General features: G+C 44.0%; 1 protein-coding gene across 2 annotated transcripts; it reads left to right on the top strand.

Annotated features, from left to right (window-relative positions):
• Nucleotides 1-511: 511 nt before the first annotated feature.
• On the top strand, nucleotides 512-20,862 carry LOC137307065 (beta-1,3-galactosyltransferase 5-like). Of its 2 annotated transcripts, XR_010959015.1 has the most exons (3): nucleotides 512-603; nucleotides 13,227-14,385; nucleotides 20,564-20,862. XR_010959015.1 is itself a non-coding variant. In XM_067976406.1 (2 exons), the coding sequence occupies exon 2, from the start codon at nucleotides 13,227-13,229 to the stop codon at nucleotides 14,163-14,165; it is 939 nt and encodes a 312-aa protein (XP_067832507.1). In that variant the 5' UTR covers nucleotides 512-603; the 3' UTR covers nucleotides 14,166-15,286. The 2 variants fall into 2 exon arrangements, 1 of the variants encoding a protein (XP_067832507.1); XM_067976406.1 differs by lacking the exon at nucleotides 20,564-20,862 and having other exon boundaries at nucleotides 13,227-15,286.
• Nucleotides 20,863-22,283: the final 1,421 nt, after the last annotated feature.

The raw sequence follows: 22,283 nt of genomic DNA, 5'->3' as shown, positions 1-22,283 counted from the left end.
AACTGTGGAAAGTCAGACCTCATTCCCCCAGTGATTGAGGTGATTGATGCTCAGCGGTAGCTTAATTCGGTGGTTAAATGGTTAATGTCCTCACTTACAGAAACAGCCTCTCTGCAGCTCACTGACGAAACACTGGCTCTTGGCCACCGGGTTGAAAACGCAAACATCAGAAAATCGATGGGACTTTTAGCAAACAATGTTCCTGATGCAAATGTAACAATTTATTTCGAACCAAGTATCTGCTCGACTGAACTTCCCTGTAACAAGAAGAGAAAAAGTAAAATTTACAACTGACTTTGTTCACAATTGACGTGGCAGCGAATTGTCAACCCGGTTCGATTTGATTCCATCAGAAAGGCCGCTCCCTGTTCTGAAACAAATGAGGAATGTTTGCGTTGAAATCCATCCTGATGTCTGGCAGCAGCTTTCACAGTGGGCGGAGCTCTGAATCTCACATAACAAGGATCAGATCAAATTCACAAGTTGTGAACTGCTAAAATAAACCAAGGAACTTGTTCTTGATTGGTTGTAATGAAATAACAAGGATATTATTTGTAAAATCTACACGGACATTGAGAGACGGAAAATCCTTGCGGGATCAAGGTAAGGTTAATGTCGTGTCAATTTTTTATTGAACTTTTTCAGCCTCTTCCTCTTTTCTAAAGCCGATTTCCCGCGATCAGATACGCTCCCCGGCGTAGGGAACTCTCTATTCTTCGCGGATGGAACAATTTACTAATTGTTCGCTCAGACATTGACTGAAGGCCGGCTATTTTACACCGGGAATTTCAGGGCTTATCCCTTCATGGACCCCACCAATCTACCCACAGACACATTTTAAAGCGGTTACAGAACAGAAAGCAGGAACACGAATTCAGGAGATTTACACCATCCTCGTCCAGCGGTGTCTCCTCCCCATGTTAGAATTTGATATTCAGTAAACAGGGGTGGGAAACTGGCCTTTCTCACTCGATATGCATTTATTTTTAACTGTGAAACTGGCTCTTTTTACTCACTGAACCGTATGGCGCCTGCTACACTTGTATTTAACTGATCAAAGACTGATCGAACACACAGTTCAGCTCAGTGAAGGGTGAACACATTTGCAATGGCCGATTATCGCTATCTGCCGGGCACCTGGCAAATCAGCCTCTGGAAACCTGAGGCCGGACTGAAAGCGATCCAATCAAAGGATAGGAGCAAAATCGGAGTCAAAACTTGTTCCTGATTAATTATAATTAATTAGTTTAATTGAATTAGGTGGGAGAATGGAGCAGGGACTTCTGTTTTTGCTGAAATATGTTCGCGAGGGTGTTATTTGTTAAACTGGCTCAACTAAAGAAAGGCCGCGACCTTTCGAGAGAAACAAACTTCAGGAATGTTTTAAAGGGAAACCGGTTCAGGGCGGAAACCATCTTTCACTCAGATACGTGGTTCCTGATCGCTAATCATGGTAATTTGAGTAGTTACTTTTAATATCAATAGGTAGGAGGGCCCCAGCACTGATAATTTGAGTTGAGGAACAGAAGATTTATGAAATAGTCAAAATTTATTAGCAGGAAAACGGAAGGAAGTTTTGAAGAAGTAACTTGATATTAAAAATGAAAAACGAGAAAGGGTCAACATTGCAATGAATTTGAGTTCAGATTGTGTGTTATGTCTGTGAATCTACAAATCATTCCAAACACGTTTGGAAAGTCAGAATCATGAGAGATGTGATCAAGTATCTGGAAAATAGGGCTTGGGTTTTCACAGAAAACAACGAAATGTTCCTGGTTATAACATTTTGAGGAGAGAGGACGTCATTATGAATAAATGGTTCCATGACAGAGATGGAGAAACATCAACAAACTAGCAGGGCCCTCGCACTAATCTTTGTATAAAAAGTAACTACTGAAATTACCAACAGGTAGGAGGGTCAGTCACTAATCTTTATATAAAAAGGAAATACTGAACTTACCATCAGGAAGGAGGGCCCATCACGAATCATTAGATAAAATGTAACCACTGAAATTACCAACAGGTAAGAGGGCCCATCACTAATCTTTATATTCGAAGTCACGATAGATATTACCAACAGGTTGGACGGTCCACCACTCATCTTGATATAAAAAGTAACAACTCAAATTATCACCAGGCAGCAGGCCCCATCACTGATCATTACAGAAAAAAAGTAACAACTCAAATTATCAACAGGAAGGAGGGGCCATGACTAAAACTGAAATTACAAACAGGTAATATGGTGCATCACTAATTTTAAATAAAAAGTAACAAGTCAAATTGCCAGCAGGTATGAGATGCCCAGCAGTAATCTTTATATAAAAAGTAACTGCTGAAATTACGAACAGGCAGAAGTGTCCGTCACAAATCTTTATATAAAAAGTAAATACTGGAATTACCAAAAGGCAGGAGGGTCCATCACTAATCGCTATACAAAAAGAAACAAATCAAATTACCAGTAAGTATGAGGGTCCAAGCACTCATCTTTCGATAAAAAAGTAACTTCTGAAATTACTAACAGGTAGGAGGGTCCATCACAAATCTTTACATGAAAAGTAACTGCTGAAATTACCACCAGGCAGTCATTTCCATCACTATTCTTTATAAAAGAAAAAGAAACTACTGAAATTACCAACAGGCAGGAGGCCCCATCACTAATCTTTATATAAAAAGTAAATCCTGAAATTACCAACAGGTAGGACAGTCCATCACTAATCTTTATATAAATGTAACAAGTGAAATTACCAACAGGTAGGAGGGTCCCGCAATAATATTTATACAAAAAGTAACTGCTAAAATTACCGACAGGCGGGAGGCCCCATCACAAATGTTTAAAAAAAAAAGCAACTACTGAAATTACCAACAGGTAGGTGGGTCCATCACTAATCTTTATATAAAAAGTAACAACTCAAATTACCAACAGGTAGGAGGGTCCATCATTAATCTTTATACAAAAAGTAACAACTCAAATTACCAACAGGTAGGTGGGTCCATCACTAATCTTTATATAAAAAGTAACAACTCAAATTACCAACAGGTAGGAGGGTCCATCATTAATCTTTATACAAAAAGTAACAACTCAAATTACCAACAGGTAGGACGGTCCATCACTAATCTTTATATAAAAAGTAACAACTCAAATTACCAACAGGTAGGAGAGTCCATCATTAATCTTTATACAAAAAGAAACCACTGAAATTACCACCAGGTAGTAGTGTCCACCACTATTCTTTATAAAAGAAAAAAGAAACTACTGAAATTACCAACAAGTAGGAGGGTCCCATTGACGATCCGGATTCTTTCCCCTCAGTCTGGTTCAGTAATAACTGAAGTCGAATACATTTTAAAATTCAGCACAACTTTAATAGCAGGGTTCTTAGTCTGCAGCATTGATTTGGACTCCTGATAGAGTCCCTCTATGCTGGCAGAGCAAGAACAAAAACATACAGAAATCCACATGTTTTTATACAGATGAATAGGGTTGGAACATACTTAACGAGGGTCAACACCAATCATAAGCCGGGCATAGGTTGCCATGCGAGGTTACATTTTTTTCGACCAATCATAAATCGTCATGTGCTGATCATGCTGCTGTTAGACATCAAAGGGGATAACTTCCTCACTTTCCAACTTAGAATGTTCTTCCCTGTCCCTTCTGTTCCTTATCTCCCAACCTGGAATGTCTTTCAACTTTGGCTAAGCTCGTTCCCTATATTGATCTGCCATAAACATGGAGACATTCAGACCAGTCCTTGACTCACATCAAAGACCTATCATTGATAAGACAATGCAGGCCTGCTGACTAAGCAAACATATGGCCCAGCAGGAGGGCCAGGCCACTTGTATCAATCTCAGTTACTAACTAATTAACCCTTTCTAACCATTTTGCATTCTGCTTCTTTGCCACATAGGCATTTTAATATTTTACCGAAAACTGACCATGTAGGGATTCTCACCATCACTAACCTTTGCATAAAAAAGTAACTACTGAAATTACCAACAGGTAGGATGCCTGTATTAAGATCTTAAATAAAGATTTTATATAAAGATTAGTGCTGGGACCCTCATACCTGCTGGCAATTTGACTTGTTACTTTTTATTTAAAATTAGTGATGCACCAGATTACCTGTTGCCTCCCTGGTGTTCGGGTCAAGGATGTCACGGAGCGGCTGCAGGGCATTCTGGAGGAGGAGGGTGACCAGCCAGTAGTCGTGGTCCATATTGGTACCAACGACATTGGTAAAAAAAAGGGATGAGGTCCTGCAAAGGTGAATTTAAGGAGTTAGGAGATAAATTAAAAAGCAGGACTTCAAAGGTCGTGATCTCAGGATTACTACCAGTGCCACGTGCTAGTGAGTATAGGAACAGGAGAATAGACAGGATGAATGCATGGCTGCAGGGATGGTGTAGGAGGTAGGGATTTATATTCCTAGGACATTGGGACCGGTTCTGGGGAAGGTGGGACCTGTACAAGCGGGACGGGTTACACCCGAGCAGGACGGGGACAAATGTCCTCGCGGGGGTGTTTGCGAGTGCTGTTGGGGAAGGTTTAAACTAGAGTGGCAGGGGGATGGGAACCTGAGCGGGGAGTCAGAAGGGAATAAAGTTGAGAGCAGCAAGAGATGGGAAGTCCCAGGGGAAATTTACAATACAAATCGTACAAACAATTGTTCAAGAACAAGTGAAAGGGAAAAGCGTGGAGCAGCGGAAAGAAAGTGTACTTTAGGCATGACAGATAAAATAAAAACTAGAAGTCGTGAGGCGATTAACCCAGCATCGAAGCTGAAGGTCAGGCTCGGGTGTGGGCCCAACTAAGAGTTTTATATACAAATGCACGGAGTATAAGGAATAAATTAAATGAACTACAGGTTCAAATTCAAATTGGAGGGTATAACATGATAGCTATTACTGAGATATGGCTGCAGGATGGTCAGGATTGGGAACAAAACATGCCAGGTTATAAAGTCTACAGGAGAGATGGGGAAAATGGAAGAGGGGGAGGAGTAGCCTTAATGATTAGAAATGAAATCACTTCAATGATAAAGGGGGATATAACGAGAGGTAAGCAGCCAACAGAGACCTTATGGGTTGAATTGAGAAATAGGAAAGGATCCAAGACTATAGTGGGAGTTGTATTTCGGAGCCCTGGCAGCAGATCTGAAGTGCTAGATTGTATAAATGCAGAGATTAGAAAAGTGTGTCAGAAAGGCATAGTGGTTTTAATGGGGGACGTTAACCTTCACATAGATTGGGAAAAGCAGACTAGCAACTGTCAGAAAGGTAGTGTGTCCGGGATAGTTTTCTACAGCAATATGTCCTAAAGGCAACAAGGGGGCAAGCCATACTAGATTTAGTAATGAGTAATGAACCAGATTTAGTTAACGGCTAAACTGTGCGTGAAAATCCATCAAATAGTGATCATAACATGATCGAGTTCAATGTGGTGTTTGAAAGGGAGAAAAGTGAATCAGCTGCGAAGATTTCAGACTTGGGCAAGGCCGACTTCAATGGGATGACACAGAGACTGTCCACAGTAAACTGGGCAAATCTGTTAATGGGTAAAACGACTGATGATCAGTGGAAAATGTTTAAAGAAACATTTAACGTGATACATAATCGGTTTATACCCCTGAGGGGCAAGAACTCTACTTGCCAAAAAAAAGCAGCCATGGACAACTAAAGAGGTAAGGGACAGTATAAAACATAAGGAAAGGGCATACAAAAGGGCAAAAAATGGCACAGATCCTGACGAATGGCAAAGATATAAAGATCAACAAAGGGTCACAAAACAGAGAGTAAGAGCTACAAAAAGAGAGCATGAAATGAAACTTGCAAGGGATATCAAAACCAATACGAAGAGATTTTATAGTTATATTAGGAAATAGAGGGTGGTCAGGAGCAGTGTTGGCCCCTTAAAAACTGAAAGTGAGGATATTGTCATTGACAATGGGGAAATAGCGGACATGTTGAACGATTACTTTGCGTCAGTATTTACAGCAAATAAATAGGATAGCATGCCGGAAATCCCAAGAAAACTAATATTGAATCGGGGACAGGGACTCGATAAAATTAACATAAGTAAAGCAACAGTAATGAAGAAAATAATAGCACTAAAGAGTGAAAAAACCCCAGGACCAGATGATTTCCATCCCAGGGTTTTAAAGGAAGTAGGTAAGCACATTGCAGATGCCCTAACTATAATCTTTCAAAGTTCTCTAGATTCAGGAACTGTCCCTCCAGATTGGAAAATTGCACATATCACTCCGCTTTTTAAGAAAGGAGAGAGAGGGAAACCATGGAATTATAGACCAGTTAGACTAACATCTGTTGTGGGGAAAATGCTGGAGTCTATAATTAAGGAAATGGTGACTGAACACCTCGAGAATTTTCAGTTAATCAGAGAGAGCCAGCATGGAATTGTGAAAAGTAGGTCGTGCCTGACAAACCTGATTGAATTTTTTGAAGAGGTGACTGAAGTAGTGGACAGGGGAATGTCAATGGATGTTATTTATATGGACTTCCAGAAGGCATTTGATAAGGTCCCACATAAGAGACTGTTAGCTAAGATAGAAGCCCATGGAATCGAGGGAAAAGTACAGACTTGGTTAGGAAGTTGGGTGAGCGAAAGGTGACAGAGAGTAGGGATAACGGGTAGGTACTCACATTGGCAGGATGTGACTTGTGGAGTCCCACAGGGATCTGTCTTGGGGCCTCAATTATTCACAATATTTATTAACGACTTAGATGAAGGCATGGAAAGTCACATATCTAATTTTGCCGATGACACAACGATTGGCGGCATTGTAAGCAGTGTAGATGAAAACATAAAATTACAAAGCGATATTGATAGATTAGGTGAATGGGCAAAACTGTGGCAAATGGAATTCAATGTAGACAAATGTGAGGTCATCCACTTTGGATCAAAAAAGTATAGAACAGGGTAATTTCTAAATGGTAAAAAGTTAAAAACAGTGGATGTCCAAAGGGACTTCGGGGTTCAGGTACATGGATCATTGAAGTGTCATGAACAGGTGCAGAAAATAATCAATAAGGCTAATGGAATGCTGGCCTTTATATCTAGAGGATTAGAGTACAAGGGGGCAGAAGTTATGCTGCAGCGATACAAAACACTGGTTAGACCGCACCTGGAGTATTGTGAGCAGTTCTGGGCACCGCACCTTCGGAAGGACATATTGGCCTTGGAGGGAGTGCAGCGTAGGTTTGCTAGAATGATACCCGGACTTCAAGGGTTAAGTTACGAGGAGAGATTACACAAATTGGGGTTGTATTCTTTAGAGTTTAGAAGGTTAAGAGGTGATCTGATCGAAGTTTATAAGATATTAAGGGGAACAGATAGGGTGGATAGAGAGAAACTATTTCCGCTGGTTGGGGATTCTAGGAGTAGGGGGCACAGTCTAAAAATTAGAGCCAGACCTTTCAGGAGCGAGATTAGAAAACATTTCTACACACAAAGGGTGGTAGAAGTTTGGAACTCTCTTCCGCAAACGGCAATTGATACTAGCTCAATTGCTAAATTTAAATGTGAGATAGATAGCTTTTTGGCAACCAAAGGTATTAAGGGATATGGGCCAAAGGCGGGTATATGGAGTTAGATCACAGATCAGCCGTGATCTTATCAAATGGCGGAGCAGGCACGAGGGGCTGAATGGCCTACTCCTGTTCCTATGTTCCTATATGTTAGGGAACACATCTGTAATGATCAACAGAAACAAAAATTGAGAGTGGTAGAGAGGAAGACACCGAGCTGGAGACAGAGATCGAGGGATAGGGTGAGAGAGACCGGGGGAGTGACAGAGAGCGAGAGACAGAGAGCGAGAGACAGAGAGAGAAACAAAGAGTCAGAAAGAGCCTGCGGCGTACAGAGAGAGGGGCAGCAAGATATAGAGAGCCAGACAGAGAGTCAACGAGACAGAGAGACAGAGGAATATGGAGACAGAAAGGCAGCGCGAGGCATAAAGACAAAGAAACAGAGAGCTGGAGGCAGAGAGAGAGAGAGAGAGCGAGAGAGAGAGACAGAGAGACGCACATAGACATGTAGAGGGACAGAGAAAGACAGGGAGAAGAGGGGCAGAAAGAAACAGAGAGGCAGAGAGAAACAGAGAAACACGGAGTAGCAGGAATGCAGAGAGGGACAGAGCGAGAGAGACAGAGAGAGAGGAAGAGAGGGAGAGATAGATACGCAGAGAGCGAGATGGAGAATGACAGGGAGAAAGAGACAGAGAGAGGGGGAGAGAAAGGAAGATAGAGGGAGAGGAAGAGCGGGCGATAGAGAGAGAGAGAAGGGCAAAGAGAGAGACAGAGAGGCGGAGGGAAACAGGGAGTGACAAAGAGGCAGAAAGAGGCAGAGAGAGAGAAATCGAGTGAGAGGCAGAGAGAGAGAAACAGGTAGTGAGACAGTGAGAGAGAGAGAACGAGCCAGATAAAATGATAGTCAGAGAGAGAGAAAGAGAAGGAAAGATGGAGACACCGAGAGAGAAAGACAGAGAGAGACACTGTGTACTGGGCAGTTCTGGATTTAATTTTAGGAAATGAGGCTGGGCATCTGGAAGGAGTATCAGTGGTAGTGATCATAGTTCAGTTAGTTTTTGCATAGTTATGGGAAAGGACAAAGATAGACCAGGAATAAAAGTTCTCAATTGGGGAAAGGCCAATTTTACTAAGCCAAGAAATGATTGAGCAAAAGTGGACTGGAAGCAGCTATTGGCAGCAATTGTAAATCATTGTCAGAGCAGTGGGAGGCATTCAAGGGGTGCAAGGTAAACACGTTCCCACAAAGAAAAAGGGTGAGGCTGCCAAATCTAGAGCCACCTCGATGTCAAGGAGCATACAAGGTAAGACAGAAAGGGAAAGATTATGTCAGACACCGAGAACTATATACCACAGAAAGTCGAGAGGCGTATAAAAAGTGCAGGGCTGAAATTAAAAAGGAAATTAGGAAAGCAAAGAGGGCATGAAAAAATATTGTCAAGTAAAATCAAGGAAAACCCAAAGATGTTCTATAAATACATTAAGAGCAAGAGGATAACTAAGGAGAGTGGGGCCTATTCGACACCGAAAAGGTAACCTATCTGTGGAGGCGGAAGATGTGGCTAAGGTTCTTAATGAATACTTTGCGTCTGTCTTCTCAAAGGAGGGGGTCGATGCAGGCATTTCAGTTAAGGAGGAGGAGTGTGAAATATTGGATGGGATAAGCTAAGTGAGAGAGGAAGTATTAAGGGGATTAACATCTTTGAATGTAGATAAATCACCAGGGCCAGATAAAATGGGTCACAGGCTGTTAAAAGAATCAAGGGAGGAAATAGCGGATGCTCTGACCACCATTTACCAATCCTCACTGGATACAGGCATGTGCCAGAGGATAGGAGGAATGCTAACGTTGTACCATTGTTTAAAAATGGAGCGAGGGGTAGACCGAGTAATTACAGGTCAGTCATTCTAACCTCGATGGTGGGCAAATTATTTGAACAATCTGAGCGACAGGATAAACCGTCACTTGGAAAGACACGGAATAATCAAGGACAGTCAGCAGGGATTTGTTAAGGGAAGGTCGTGTCTGACGAACTTGATTGAATTTTTTGAGGAGGTAACAAGGAGGTTCGATGGGGGTAGTGCATATGATGTAGTCTACATGGATTTTAGCAAGGCTTTTGACAAGGTCCCGCATGGCAGACTGGTCAAAAAAGTACAATCCCATGGGATCCAAGTGGCAAGTTGGATCCAAAATTGGCTCAGTGGCAGGAAGCAAAGGGTAATGGTCGATGGGTGTTTTTGTGACTGGAAGGCTGTTTCCTGTGGGGTTCCGCAGGGCTTAGTAGTGGGCCCCTTGCTTTTTGTGATGTATATTAATGGTTTGGACTTAAATGTAGGGGCATGATTAAGAAGTTTGCAGATGATACAAAAATCGGCCGTGTGGTTGATAGTGAGGAGGAAAGCTGTGGACTGCAGGAAGATATTAATGGACCGCTCAGGCGGGCAAAAAAGTGGAAAGTGGATGGGGGAGAGACGGATTGGTGAGAGACGGATGGGGAGAGACGGATGGGGGATAGATAGACGGGGAGATGTGGATGGGAAGCGATGGGTGGGAGAGATTAATTGGAGAGATGGATGGAGTTGAGACAGGTGTGGGTGAGATGTTTGGGGGGAGAGACAGATGGGGGTGAGATGGATGTGGAGAGGAGGATGGGGAGTGGCAAATGGAGAGAGACGGATGGTAAGAGACGGATGGGGATAGATGGATGAGGAGAGACAGATGGGGAGAGATGGATGGGGAAGGATGGATGCGAAAGACGGATAGAGACAGATGGGGGAGAGATGGATGGTGGAGAGATGGATGGTGGAGAGATGGATGGTGGAGAGATGGATGGTGGAGAGATGGATGGTGGAGAGATGGATGGGGAGAGATGGGTGAGGAGAGGTGGATGGGGAGAGGCGGTTGAGTGAGAGATGGATGGGGAGAGACAGATGGAGAGAGACGTAGGGGGAGAGACGGATGGGGAGAGACGGATGGGGAGAGACGGATGGGGAGAGACGGATGGGGAGAGAGGAATGGGAGAGACGGATGAGGGAGAGACTTATTGGAAAAGAAAGATGGGGAAAGATGGATGGAGTGATGCGGATGGATGTTTGACGGATGGGGAGAAACGGATTGAGAGAGACGGATGGGGGAGAGCCAGATGGAGAGAGATGGATGGGGGAGAGATGGGTGGGGGTAGACGGGTGGGGGTAGACGGGTGGGGGTAGACGGATGGGGGTAGACGGATGGGGAGAGGCGGATGGGGAGAGACGGATGGGGAAAGACGGATGGGGAGAGACGGATGGGGAAAGACGGATGGTGGTGGGATCGATGGGGGAGAGGTGGATGGGGAGTGGCCGATGGGGAGAGACCGATGGGGAGAGACCGATGGGGAGAGACCGATGGGGAGAGATGGATGGGGAGAGATGGATTGTGGTGAGATCGATGGGGGAGATGCGGATGGGGAGAGATGGATGAGGAGAGATAGATGGGGGAGATGTGGATGGGGGAGATGGATTGGGGTGAGACGGATTGTGGTGAGATGGATGGGGAGGGACGGATGGAGAGAGACAGATGGGGAGACCATAAGACCAGAAGAGATAGGAATAGGAGCAGGCCATTCGGTCCCTCGAGCCTGCTCCACCATTTAGTGAGATCATGGCTGATCTGATTTTTAACTCACCTCCACTTTCCCGCCCTTTCCCCAGATCCTTTGACTCTTTTGCTGATCAAAACTTTGTTCTAACTCAGCCTTGAATGTGTTCAATGACTCAGCCTCCACAGTTTTTATGGGTAAAGAATTCCAAAGATTGAAGACCCTCTGGGAGAAGAAATTCCACTTCATTTCCATCTTAAACGGGCGACCCCTTATTCTGAGACTTTGCCCCCTAGTTTTAGATCCCCCCATGAGGGGTAACATCCTCTCAGCATCTACCCTATCGAGTCCCCTCAGAATCTTGTATGTTTCAATAAGATATTTTCTCATTCTTCTAAACTCCAATGCGTGTAGACCCAACGTATTCAATCTTTCCTCATAAGACAACCCTTCCATACCCGGAATCAACCGAGTGAACCTTCTCTGAACTGCTTCCAATGCAAGTATGTCCTACCTTAAACAAGGGCACCAGAACTGTACGCAATACTCCAGGTGTGGTCTCACTAGCACCCTGTACAGTTGTAGCATGACTTCCCTGCTTTTATACTCCATCCCCCTAGAAATAAAGGCCAATATTCCGTTTGCCTTCTGGATTACCTGCTGCAACTGTATGTTGACTTTTTGTGTTTCATCTACGAGGACACCCTGATCCCTCTGTAAAATGTAGTATTTTTGCATTCCAATAATGTTTTGCTTTTTTATTTTTCCTCCCAAAGTGGATGACTTCACATTTTCCCACATTATATTCCATCTGCCAATTTTTTGCCCATTTGCTTAACCTGTCAATATCCCTTTGCAGACACTTTGTGACCTCATCGAAACTTGCTTTTCCACCTATCTTCGTATCATCAGCAAATGTTCCCACAAAACACTCTGTTCCTTCATCCAAGTCATTTATATATATTGTAAATAGTTGAGGCCATAGCACTGATCCCTGCGGTACCCCACATGTTACAGATTGCCATTTTGAAAATGACCCTTTTTCACGACTCTTTGATTTCTGTTATTCAGCCAAACCTCTACCCATGCCAATATATTACCCCCAACACGAAAAGCTCTCATCTTGTGCAGAGTGACGGATGGGGGACAGTTGGATGGGTGACAGACGGATGGGCTAGAGGCAGATGTGGTGAGAGGGTACAGAGGAGATTGACGAGAATGGAACCAGTGATGAGGGACTCCAGTTACGTGGAGAGACTGGAGAAGCTGGGGTTGTTCTCCTTCGAGCAGAGAAGGCGAAGTGAATATTTAATGGAGATGTACAAAATATGAAGGGTTTTGTTAGAGTAAATGTTGAGCTGACAGCGCGGGTAACACAGAGCAGGTAGGATTCAGGCTGCAGGTCATTCTGTATTTTCAGGGATCACCCGCCCTGTTCTCAAAATTTTGTGACCTTGCATTTCTGAGCTTTCAATCGCAAACATGATACCAGGATGTAAATGCAAGATTCACAGCGCAAGATCGAAGCTGGACTGGAAGAGTTTTGGGGGAAGTGACATAAAACACGAATTGTGGGCTTTACTCTGTACCTGTGCTGTCCCTGCCCTGGGAGTGTTTGATGGGACAGTGTGGAGGGAGCTTTACTCTGTACCTGTGCTGTACCTGCCCTAGCAGTGTTTGATGGGACAGTGCAGAGGGAGCTTTACTCTGTATCTAACCTGTGCTGTACCTGCCCTGGGAGTGTTTGATGGGACAGTGTAGAGGGAGCTTTACTCTGTATCTAACCTGTGCTGTACCTTCCCTGGGAGTGTTTGATGGGACAGTGTCGAGGGAGCTTTATTCTTTATCTGACCCGTGCTGTACCTGTCCTGGGAGTGTTTGATGGGACAGTGTAGAGGGAGCTTTATTCTTTATCTGACCCGTGCTGTACCTGTCCTGGGAGGGTTTGATGGGACTGTGTAGAGGGAGCTTTACTCTGTATCGCCCTTAGTTTTATTTGCTTTATTTTCCTCAACTACATTCTTGTTTGAATTCAGTAGTTTTCCTGATCAATTGTGTACATTGGCCATTCATATTTTGATGCCCTTTTTTTTGCAGATGACTCCCAGGAAGGTAAGATACCTCCTGTTCCTGCTCTGCTCTCTATCTGCTCTACTCATTCTGGTTTACAGTTTGATAATTGGAGTATATCTTTCCCAACGTTTCATTCGGAAGGATGCACAATTCACCTCAGGCCAACGCAATGGTTTCCTGGCGATTCCTGACTCCCGGTGCCACACCGACCCTCCATTTTTGTGCATACTGGTGACCACGAGACATGAGCAGCTGGAGGAACGGGCTGCCATCCGGGAGACCTGGGGCAAAGACAGACGGATTGGGGAGAGACGGATTTGCACATATTTCCTCCTGGGTTACGATGGAGCCCACCAGTCAGATATCGAGAGAGAAAATCAACTCAACAAGGATATAATTCAGAGCAATTTCACCGACACCTATTACAACCTGACGCTCAAAGTGTTAATGGGGATGGAATGGATTCATCGATTCTGCTCTTCAGCGGTTTTCGTCATGAAGACAGACTCAGATATGTTTGTGAACACCAATTACCTGACCCAGCTCCTGTCGGCGAAGGATATGCACAATTTCTTCAGTGGAGTTGTCTTCTCTAATTGGGGCCCAATAAGGGATAAAAATAGCAAATTTTACGTTAGTGAGGAGGAATATCCTGATCCAAAGTATCCGCCATTTTGCTCTGGGACCGGTTATGTCTTTTCTGGTGACTTGGCGGGAGCGATCTGGAACATTTCGAGGGATGTTCCATTCCTCAAACTGGAAGATGTCTTCGTTGGGTTGTGTCTGGCCAAACTTCAAGTCTCCCCGGTCAGCATGACTTCCAGGGAAGTCTTCTCCACTGGCAAGGTTCAATTTTCAGTGTGCAGATTTCGGAGCATAGTGACCTCACACTGGGTTAGACCTTTTGAGAACCGTCTCTATTGGAAGGAACTGGAAGAGTCAACAGGTGAAGGATGTTCTTAGAATCATCGAGTCATGGAAGCATACAGCACAGAAGGAGGCCAATCGGTCCATCTTGCCAGTACCTGGAATTAATGTGATAATGTGGATCATTTCGCTCGGGTGTTCGAGCTGCTGGTCTGTCACCATCAGTGGCACAGAGATAGTGGGACGAGTTGTCCTGTGCCATCATTAAGCGGCCCAGCACCTCCAGCCGACTGCTAGTGCCATTCTCGGAAACATGGTGAGCTATGGTATCACGAATACCCTAGTCTAGGAGTCTATTTACGCCCTTTTATTTAAGACTCAGTAAACCATTACTCACTCTAAATCTCATTCTCCCAATACCTTTGTCTATTGCTGGATTTCCCTTACTCCATCTCTCCCTTTCTCTGCTCCTCTTACCATTCAGACTCCCTGTGCCTCTGTGCTCCTCGCCCCAAGCACAGACTCTCTCTATCTCTATCAGTGCTCCTCTCACCACTCACAGACTCCGTGTGTCTTTCTGCTGCTCTCACCATTCACAAATTCACTATGTCTCTTTGCTCCTCTCACCATTCACAGACACCCTGGTTCTCTCTGCTCCTCTCACCATTCAGACTCCCTGTGTTTTTCTCCTTCACCCACCAGTCACAGACTCCCCGTGTCTCTCTCCTCCTCTCAACAATCACAGACTCCCTGTATCTCTCTGAACCTCCCCGAACTCGCATATTCCCTGTGTCTCTCTGCTCCTCTCACCACTAACACACTCCCTGTGTCTCTCTGCTCCTCTCAGCACTCACAGAAAGCTCTTCTTTCCCTCTCAACTTCCACTTCCTTTGTTTTCGTTTTAATGTTCTCTCTCAGTCTGTGCCTCTTCCTTTCTCTCCTGACCTGTACAGATATTAAATAAATGTGTCCTTTTAGCCGACATAATTATGGGGTAGCTCTTCAAACTGAGGTTTCATGCTCACCCTGTAACACGGCCACAGAATCTGTAAGATTCCTGATTATGAGACGGTCATCGCGTGTTAGTCGTGGGGATAATATCGCCGCAGTTATTGAAAGGAATTTAACCCTTCCTTTTCTGAGGTCTCCGTCCGCTGGAGCGGTTCTGCCTGATAATGGGTTGTTCTTATCAAATAAAGACTGTCCGTTTTACCCAAGCGTATCCAGTGATCCATCAAGCTCACGGTTAACGAACACAGCAACAGCAAAAGAGCTCAGGTTTGATGATCATTTAAACAGTTCGAAATTACAGTGAGAATATGGCAGGGTGATTTCACTCACAGGACCAGAGGGGCAGGTGGACTCCAACCATCTCCCGAGGCTTGAAATTACAGTGAGAATATGGCAGGGTGATTTCACTCACAGGGCCAGAGGGGCAGGTGTACTCCAACCATCTACCGAGGCTTGCATCCTGTAACTCAGCACAGGCCGGGGATAGTACCTGGGCCCTTCCTGAACTGTGCCAGGCTCAGTACAACCCTGGATGAGATCAACATCAGCACAGGTCGGGGATGGTATCTCGGGCCTTCATAAATTGTTTGCTGCTCAGTACTGCACTGGACTCACATCTAGCAGCTCAGCGCAGCTCGGGTAGAGAAGCTGAGGTCAATCTGCTCTATTTACCTTTGTACGGTTTTTCTTTCAAGCATGTTAAAAGTTTCCCCTATTTCCCATCGGATTGTTAATGTAATCTCGGGCACTTTGCGCAGGGCGCACCAATCTTCCTTTTTTAAATGCTGGACAGCATGGAGGGATGCCATGACCGCCCTCATCGTTTGAGATAAGGAAGAATTTTAGTTGCATCGGACAAAATTCGCAACTGGATAAAGGATCAAACGAGTCTATTCATGTACAGAGCAATTCACAGAAGGGCGCAGTGTGAGTGAGATGTGAAAGCACATTAGGGACAGTTCACAACAGGCTAAAGAACTAAACGGGGTTTATTCATGTACAGGGTAACTCACAGAAGGGAGCAATCTACATACCAATAATACTATAAGGGACACAGAGGGGGAGGAATTTTTGAAATGCATTCAGGATAACTTTCCAGTACGTTTCCGGCCCAATGAGGAAGGAGACATTGCTCGACTTGGTTCCAGGGATTGATGCGGGCCAAGTGGAGCAAGTGTCATTGGGGGAGCATTTAGGGAGCAGCGATCATAGCATCATAAGGATTAGAATAGCTACGGAAAAGGACACGGACCACTCTAAAGTGTAAATACTCAATTCTAGGGCCAATTTCAATGGGAAGAGAGCAGATCTGGCCCTGGTAAATTGGAATAAAGATTGGCAGGCAAAACTGCAATTGAACTGAGGGCGGCCTTTAAGGAAGAGATGATTCGGGTACAGTCTAGGCCTATTCGCATGAGCAGAAAGTTCGGGCAACTAAAGCCAGATTTCCCTGGATGACAAAAGAGATAGTGAGAAAGATGAAACGGAAAAGGGGGCGTATGATAGATGTCAGTTTGATAACACAAGTGATAACCAGGCAGAATATAAAGAGTTCAGAGGTGAAGTGAAAGCGGAATTAAGAGGGGCAAAGAGAGACTATGAGAATAGACTGACGGTTAACATAAAAGGGAATCTACAGGCATGTAATTGAATCTGACATGTAAACAATAAACGGGCTGTAAGAGGAGGGGGGCGGCTGATTAGGGACCATAAAGAAGATCTACTCATGGCGGCAGAGGGGATGGCTGAGGTACTAAATGTGCACTTTGCATCTGTCTTTACCAAGGAAGAAGATGCTGCCAGAGTGTCAGTAAAGTAATATATGGTTGAGATACTGGATGGGCTAAACATTGATAAAGAGGTACTTGAAAGGCTAGATGTACTTAAAGTAGATAATTCATGATAGTATGGGATGCATCTAAGGTTGCTTAGGGAAGTAAGGGTGGAAATTAAGGAGGTGCTGGCCTTAACCTTCCAAACATCCGTGGATACAGGGATGGTGCCAGAGAACTGGAGAATTGCAAATGTTACACCCTTTTTCAAAAAAAGGTGTAAGGATAAACCCAGCAACTATAGGCCAGTCAGTTTAACCTCCATTTGATCAGATCATGGCTGATCTGTGATCTAACTCCACATACCTGCCTTTGGCCCATATCCCTGAATACCTTTGGTTGCCAAAAAGCTATCAATCTCAGATTTAAATTTAGCAATTGAGCTGGTATCAATTGTCATTTGCGGAAGAGAGTTCCAAACTTCTACCACCCTTTGTGTGTAGAAATGTTTTATAATCTCACTCCTGAAAGGTCTGGCTCTAATTTTTAGACTGTGCCCCCTACTCCTAGAATCCCCAACCAGCGGAAATAGTTTCTCTCTATCCACCCTATCTGTTCCCCTTAATGACTTATAAACTTCGATCATATCACCCCTTAACTATCTAAATTTTAGCGAATACAACCCCAATTTGTGTAATCTCTCCTCGTAACTTAATCCTTGAAGTCCGGGTATCATTCTCGTAAACCTACGCTGCACTCCCTCCAAGGCCAATATGTCCATCCGAAGGTGCGGTGCCCAGAACTGCTCACAGTACTCCAGGTGTGGTCTAACCAGTGTTTTGTATAGCTGCAGCATAACTTCTGCCCCGCCTTGTACTCCAGTCCTCTAGATATAAAGGCCAGCATTCCATTAGCCTTATTGGTTATTTTCTGCACCTGTTCATGACACTTCAATGATCTATGTACCTGAACCCCTACATCTCTTTGGACATCCACTGTTTTTAACTTTTTACCATTTAGAAAGTACCCTGTTCTATCCTTTTTTGATCCAAAGTGGATGACCTCACATTTGTCTACATTGAGCTCCATTTGCCACAGTTTTGCCCATTCACCTAATCTATCAATATCGCTTTGTAATTTTATGTTTTCATCTACACTGCTTACAATGCCACCAATCTTTGTATTATCAGCAAAATTAGTTATGAGACTTTCCATGCCTTCATTTAAGTTGTTATTAAATGTTGTGAATAATTGAGGCCCCAGGAAGGATCTCTGCGGGACTACACTAGTCACATCCTGCCAATGTGTGTACCTACCCAATATCCATACTCTCTGTCGCCTTTCGCTCAGCAAACTTCCAAACCAAGTCCGTACTTTTCCCTCGATTCCATGTGCTTCTATCTTAGCTAACAGTCTCTTGTGTGGGACCTTATCAAATCCCTTCTGGAAGTCCATATAAATAACGTCCCTTGACATTCCCCTGTCCACTGCTTTAGTCACCTCTTCAAAAAATTCAATCAGGTTTGTCAGGCACGGCCCACCTTTCACAAATCCATGCTGGCTCTCTTTGATTAACTGAAAATTCTCGAGGTGTTCAGTCACCATTTCCTTAATTATAGACTAAAGCATTTTCCCCACAACAGATGTTAGGCGAACTGGTCTATAATTCCCTGGTTTCCCTCTCTCTCCTTTCTTAAAAAGCGGAGTGACATGTGCAATTTTCCAATCTCGAGGGACAGTTCCTGAACCTAGAGAACTTTGAAAGATTATCGTTCGGGCATCTGCAATGTGCTTACCTACTTCCTTTAAAACCCTGGGATGGAAACCATCTGTTCCCGGGGATTTGCCACTCTTTAGTGCTATTATTTTCTTTATTACTGTTGTTTTACTTATTTTAATTTTATTGAGTCCCTGCCCCGATTGAATATGAGTTTTCTTGGGATTTCCGGCCTGCTATCCTCTTTTTTCAACTGTAAATACTGACGCAAAGTAATTATTCAACATGTCCGCCATTTCCCCATTGTCAATGACAATATCCCCACTTTCAATTTTTATGGGGCCAACACTGCTCCTGACCACCCTCTTTTTCCTAATATAACTATAAAAGTTCTTCGTTTTTGTTTTGATATCTCTTGCAAGTTTCATTTCATGCTCTATTTTTGTAGCTCTTACTATCTGTTTTTTGACCCTTTGTTCATCTTTGTATCTTTCCCATTCGCCAGGATCTGTGCCATTTTTTGTCTTTTTTGTATACCCTTTCCTTATGTTTTATACTGTCCCTTACCTCTTTAGTTGTCCATGGCTGTTTTTTTTTGGCAAGTCGAGTTCTTGCCCCTCAGGTTTATAAACCGATTCTTTATCACGTTAAATGTTTCTTTAAACATTTCCCACCGATCATCAGTCGTTTTACCCATTAACAGATTTGCCCAGTTTACTGTGGACAGTCTCTGTCTCATCCCATTGAAGTCGGCCTTACCCACGTCTCGAATCTTAGCAGCTGATTCACTTTTTTTCCATTTCAAACACTACCTTGAACTCGATCATGTTATGATCGCTATTGGATAGATGTTCACGCACAGTTAAGCTGTTAACTAAATCTGGTTCATTACTCATTACTAAATCTTGCCCCCTTGTTGCCTCTTGGACATACTGCTGCAGAAAACTATCCCGGACACACTCAAGAAATTCACTACCTGTCTGACAGTTGCTAGTCTGCTTTTCCCAATCTATGTGAAGGTTGAAGTCCCCCATTAAGACCACTATGCCTTTCTTACACGCTTGTCTAATCTCTGCATTTATACAATCGACCACTTCAGACCTGCTGCCAGGGGTCCTATACACAATTCCCACTATAGTCTTAGACCCTTTCCTATTTTTCAATTTAACCCATAAGGTCACTGTTCGCTGCTGACCTCTCGTTATATCCTCCTTTATCATTGAAGTGATTTCATCTCTAATCACTGAGGCTGCTCCTTCCCCTCTTCCATTTTCCCTATCTCTCCTGTCGGCCTTTTAATCTGGTGTATTTAGTTCCCATTCCTGACCATCCTGCAGCCATGTCTCAGTAATAGCTATCATGTCATACCCTCCAATTTGAATTTGTGCTTGTCGTTCACTTAATTTATTCCTGATGCTCCGTGTGTTTGTATATAGAACTCTTAATTGGGCCACACACCCTAGCCTGACCTTCCGCTTTGATGTTTGTTTAATCACTTTCCACCTTCGAGTTTTCACTTTATCTGTAGCGCCTAAAGCACACTTTATTACTGCTGCTCCACGCTTTTCCCTTTCACTTGTTCTTGAAAAAATATTTGACTATTTGTATTGTAAGTTTCCCGTGGGTCCTCCCCTCTCCTGCTGCTCTCAATGTTCCTCTCTTTTGACTCCCCGCTCAGGTTCCCATTCCCCTGCCACTCTAGTTTAAACCCTCCCCAACAGCAGTAGCAAAACCCCCTGCAAGGATATTAGTCCCGGATCTGTTGAGGTGCAACCCGTCCGGCTTGTACAGGTCCCATCTTCCCCAGAATGGGTCCCAATTCCTCAGGAATCTAAATACCTCCCTCCTGCACTAACCCTCCAGCCACTCATTCATCTGATCTATTCTCCTATTACTATACTCACGAGCACGTGGCACTGGGAGTAATCCTGCGATTACTACCCTGGAGGTCCTATTTTTACCTTATTTCCTAACTCCTTATATTCTGCTTGCAGGACCTCAGCCCTCTTTTTACCTATGTCGTTGGTACCGATATGGAGCACGACCTGTGGCTGTTCACCCTCCACCTTCAGAATGTCCTGCAGCCAATCAGTGACATCCATGACCCTGGCACACGGGAGGCAACATACCATCCTGGAATCACGTTTGCAGCCGCAGAAACGCCTGTCTGCTCCCCTAACTGTAGAATCCCCCATCACTATTACTCTCTCGACCTTTCTCCTTCCTCCTGTACAGCTGAGCCACCCATGGTGCTTTGGACTTGGCTCTAGCTGCACTCCCCAGAGGAACCCACTCCCCCACCAGTACCTGAATACTGGTTGGAGAGTGAGATGCCCTCAGGAGACTCCTGCACTACCTGCCTGGTCCTTCTTGTCTGTCTGGCGGTCACCAGTCCCTCTCTGCCTGCACTCTCTTAATCTGCGGGGTGACCACCTCCTGAAACGTGCAATCCACGAAACTCTCAGCTCGCGGATGCACTGCCGTGACGCCAGCGGCTGCTCAAGGTCCACAACCTGGAGGTCGAGCTCCACCAGCTGACGACACTTCCTGCACAAATGGTTGTCCAGGACACGGGAAGTGTCCTGGAATTCCCACATGGCACAGGTCGTGCATTGCACGGGTCTGAGCTGCCCTGCCATGCCTTAATTTATTAGATTAACTTAAACCAAGCAAAAACAAATTGAGCCTTAAATACGGTTATTTTTGCTTTTGTTACTCTCGTTAATTTTTTAATTTTAATGAGCTACCAGCAATTTTACGCTTCTAACTTTGAATTCAATTTTACCCAATTCCCCAACTCAGAGAGAAAAAAAACTGCAATACTCACCAGCCAATCACCTACCTACTGTCCTGTGACGTACTTCTTTTTAGTGGAATACATTAACACATTAACTAAAATACAACAAAATAAAAAAATGTCTCCAATAGCATCTGGTCAATGTGAACATTTAAAAATAATGGCCACTGGACACTGGAACACATCTGGTCACTGTGAAGCATTTAATAATAATAATGTACAATGGAAATGGGCCATATCCGGTCAATGTGAACCATTTAATAATAATATACACTGGACACTGAACCAACTGCTGGTCAATCTGGAGCATCTAAGAATAGCGTGCACTGGACACTGTGGCACATCTGGTCACTGTGAAGCAATCAGTAATAATGTACACGAGACCACATTTTGTCACGGTGAAGCATTTACTAATAATCTGAACTAGAGAGTAGGCTACATCTGGTCACTGTGAAACAGTTAAGAATAATTCAAACTGGACACGAGACCACATCTGGTCAATGTGTAGCACATAATACTAATGTACACTGAACGCTGGACCACATCTGGTCAATATGAAACAATTAATAATAATGTACACTGGACACTGGGTGCCATCTTGTCAATGTGAAATATTTAACAATAATGTGCAATGGACAGGGGGCACATCTGGTTAATGTGGAGCATTAAATAATAATGAATACTGGACACTGGGTCACACCTGGTCAATGTGAAGCATTTAATAAAAGTGCACACCTGACCATGATGCACATCTGGTCAATGGGAAACATTTAATAATAAGGCACACTGGATACTGGGTCACCCTTGGTCAATTTGAAGCATTTAGGAATAATGCACACTGGTCACTGAGTTACATCTGGTCAATGTAAAACATTTGATAATAATCTACACTGGATACTGCGTCACTTCTGGTCAAT

The sequence above is a fragment of the Heptranchias perlo genome, chromosome X (assembly GCF_035084215.1).
Source record: "Heptranchias perlo isolate sHepPer1 chromosome X, sHepPer1.hap1, whole genome shotgun sequence".
Taxonomy (NCBI): domain Eukaryota; kingdom Metazoa; phylum Chordata; class Chondrichthyes; order Hexanchiformes; family Hexanchidae; genus Heptranchias; species Heptranchias perlo.
This window is presented reverse-complemented; position numbering and strand designations above follow the sequence as displayed.

Excerpts from the sequence above, each read along its gene's own strand:
- LOC137307065 (XM_067976406.1), top strand. The coding sequence starts at position 13,227 with ATGACTCCCAGGAAGGTAAGATACCTCCTGTTCCTGCTCTGCTCTCTA.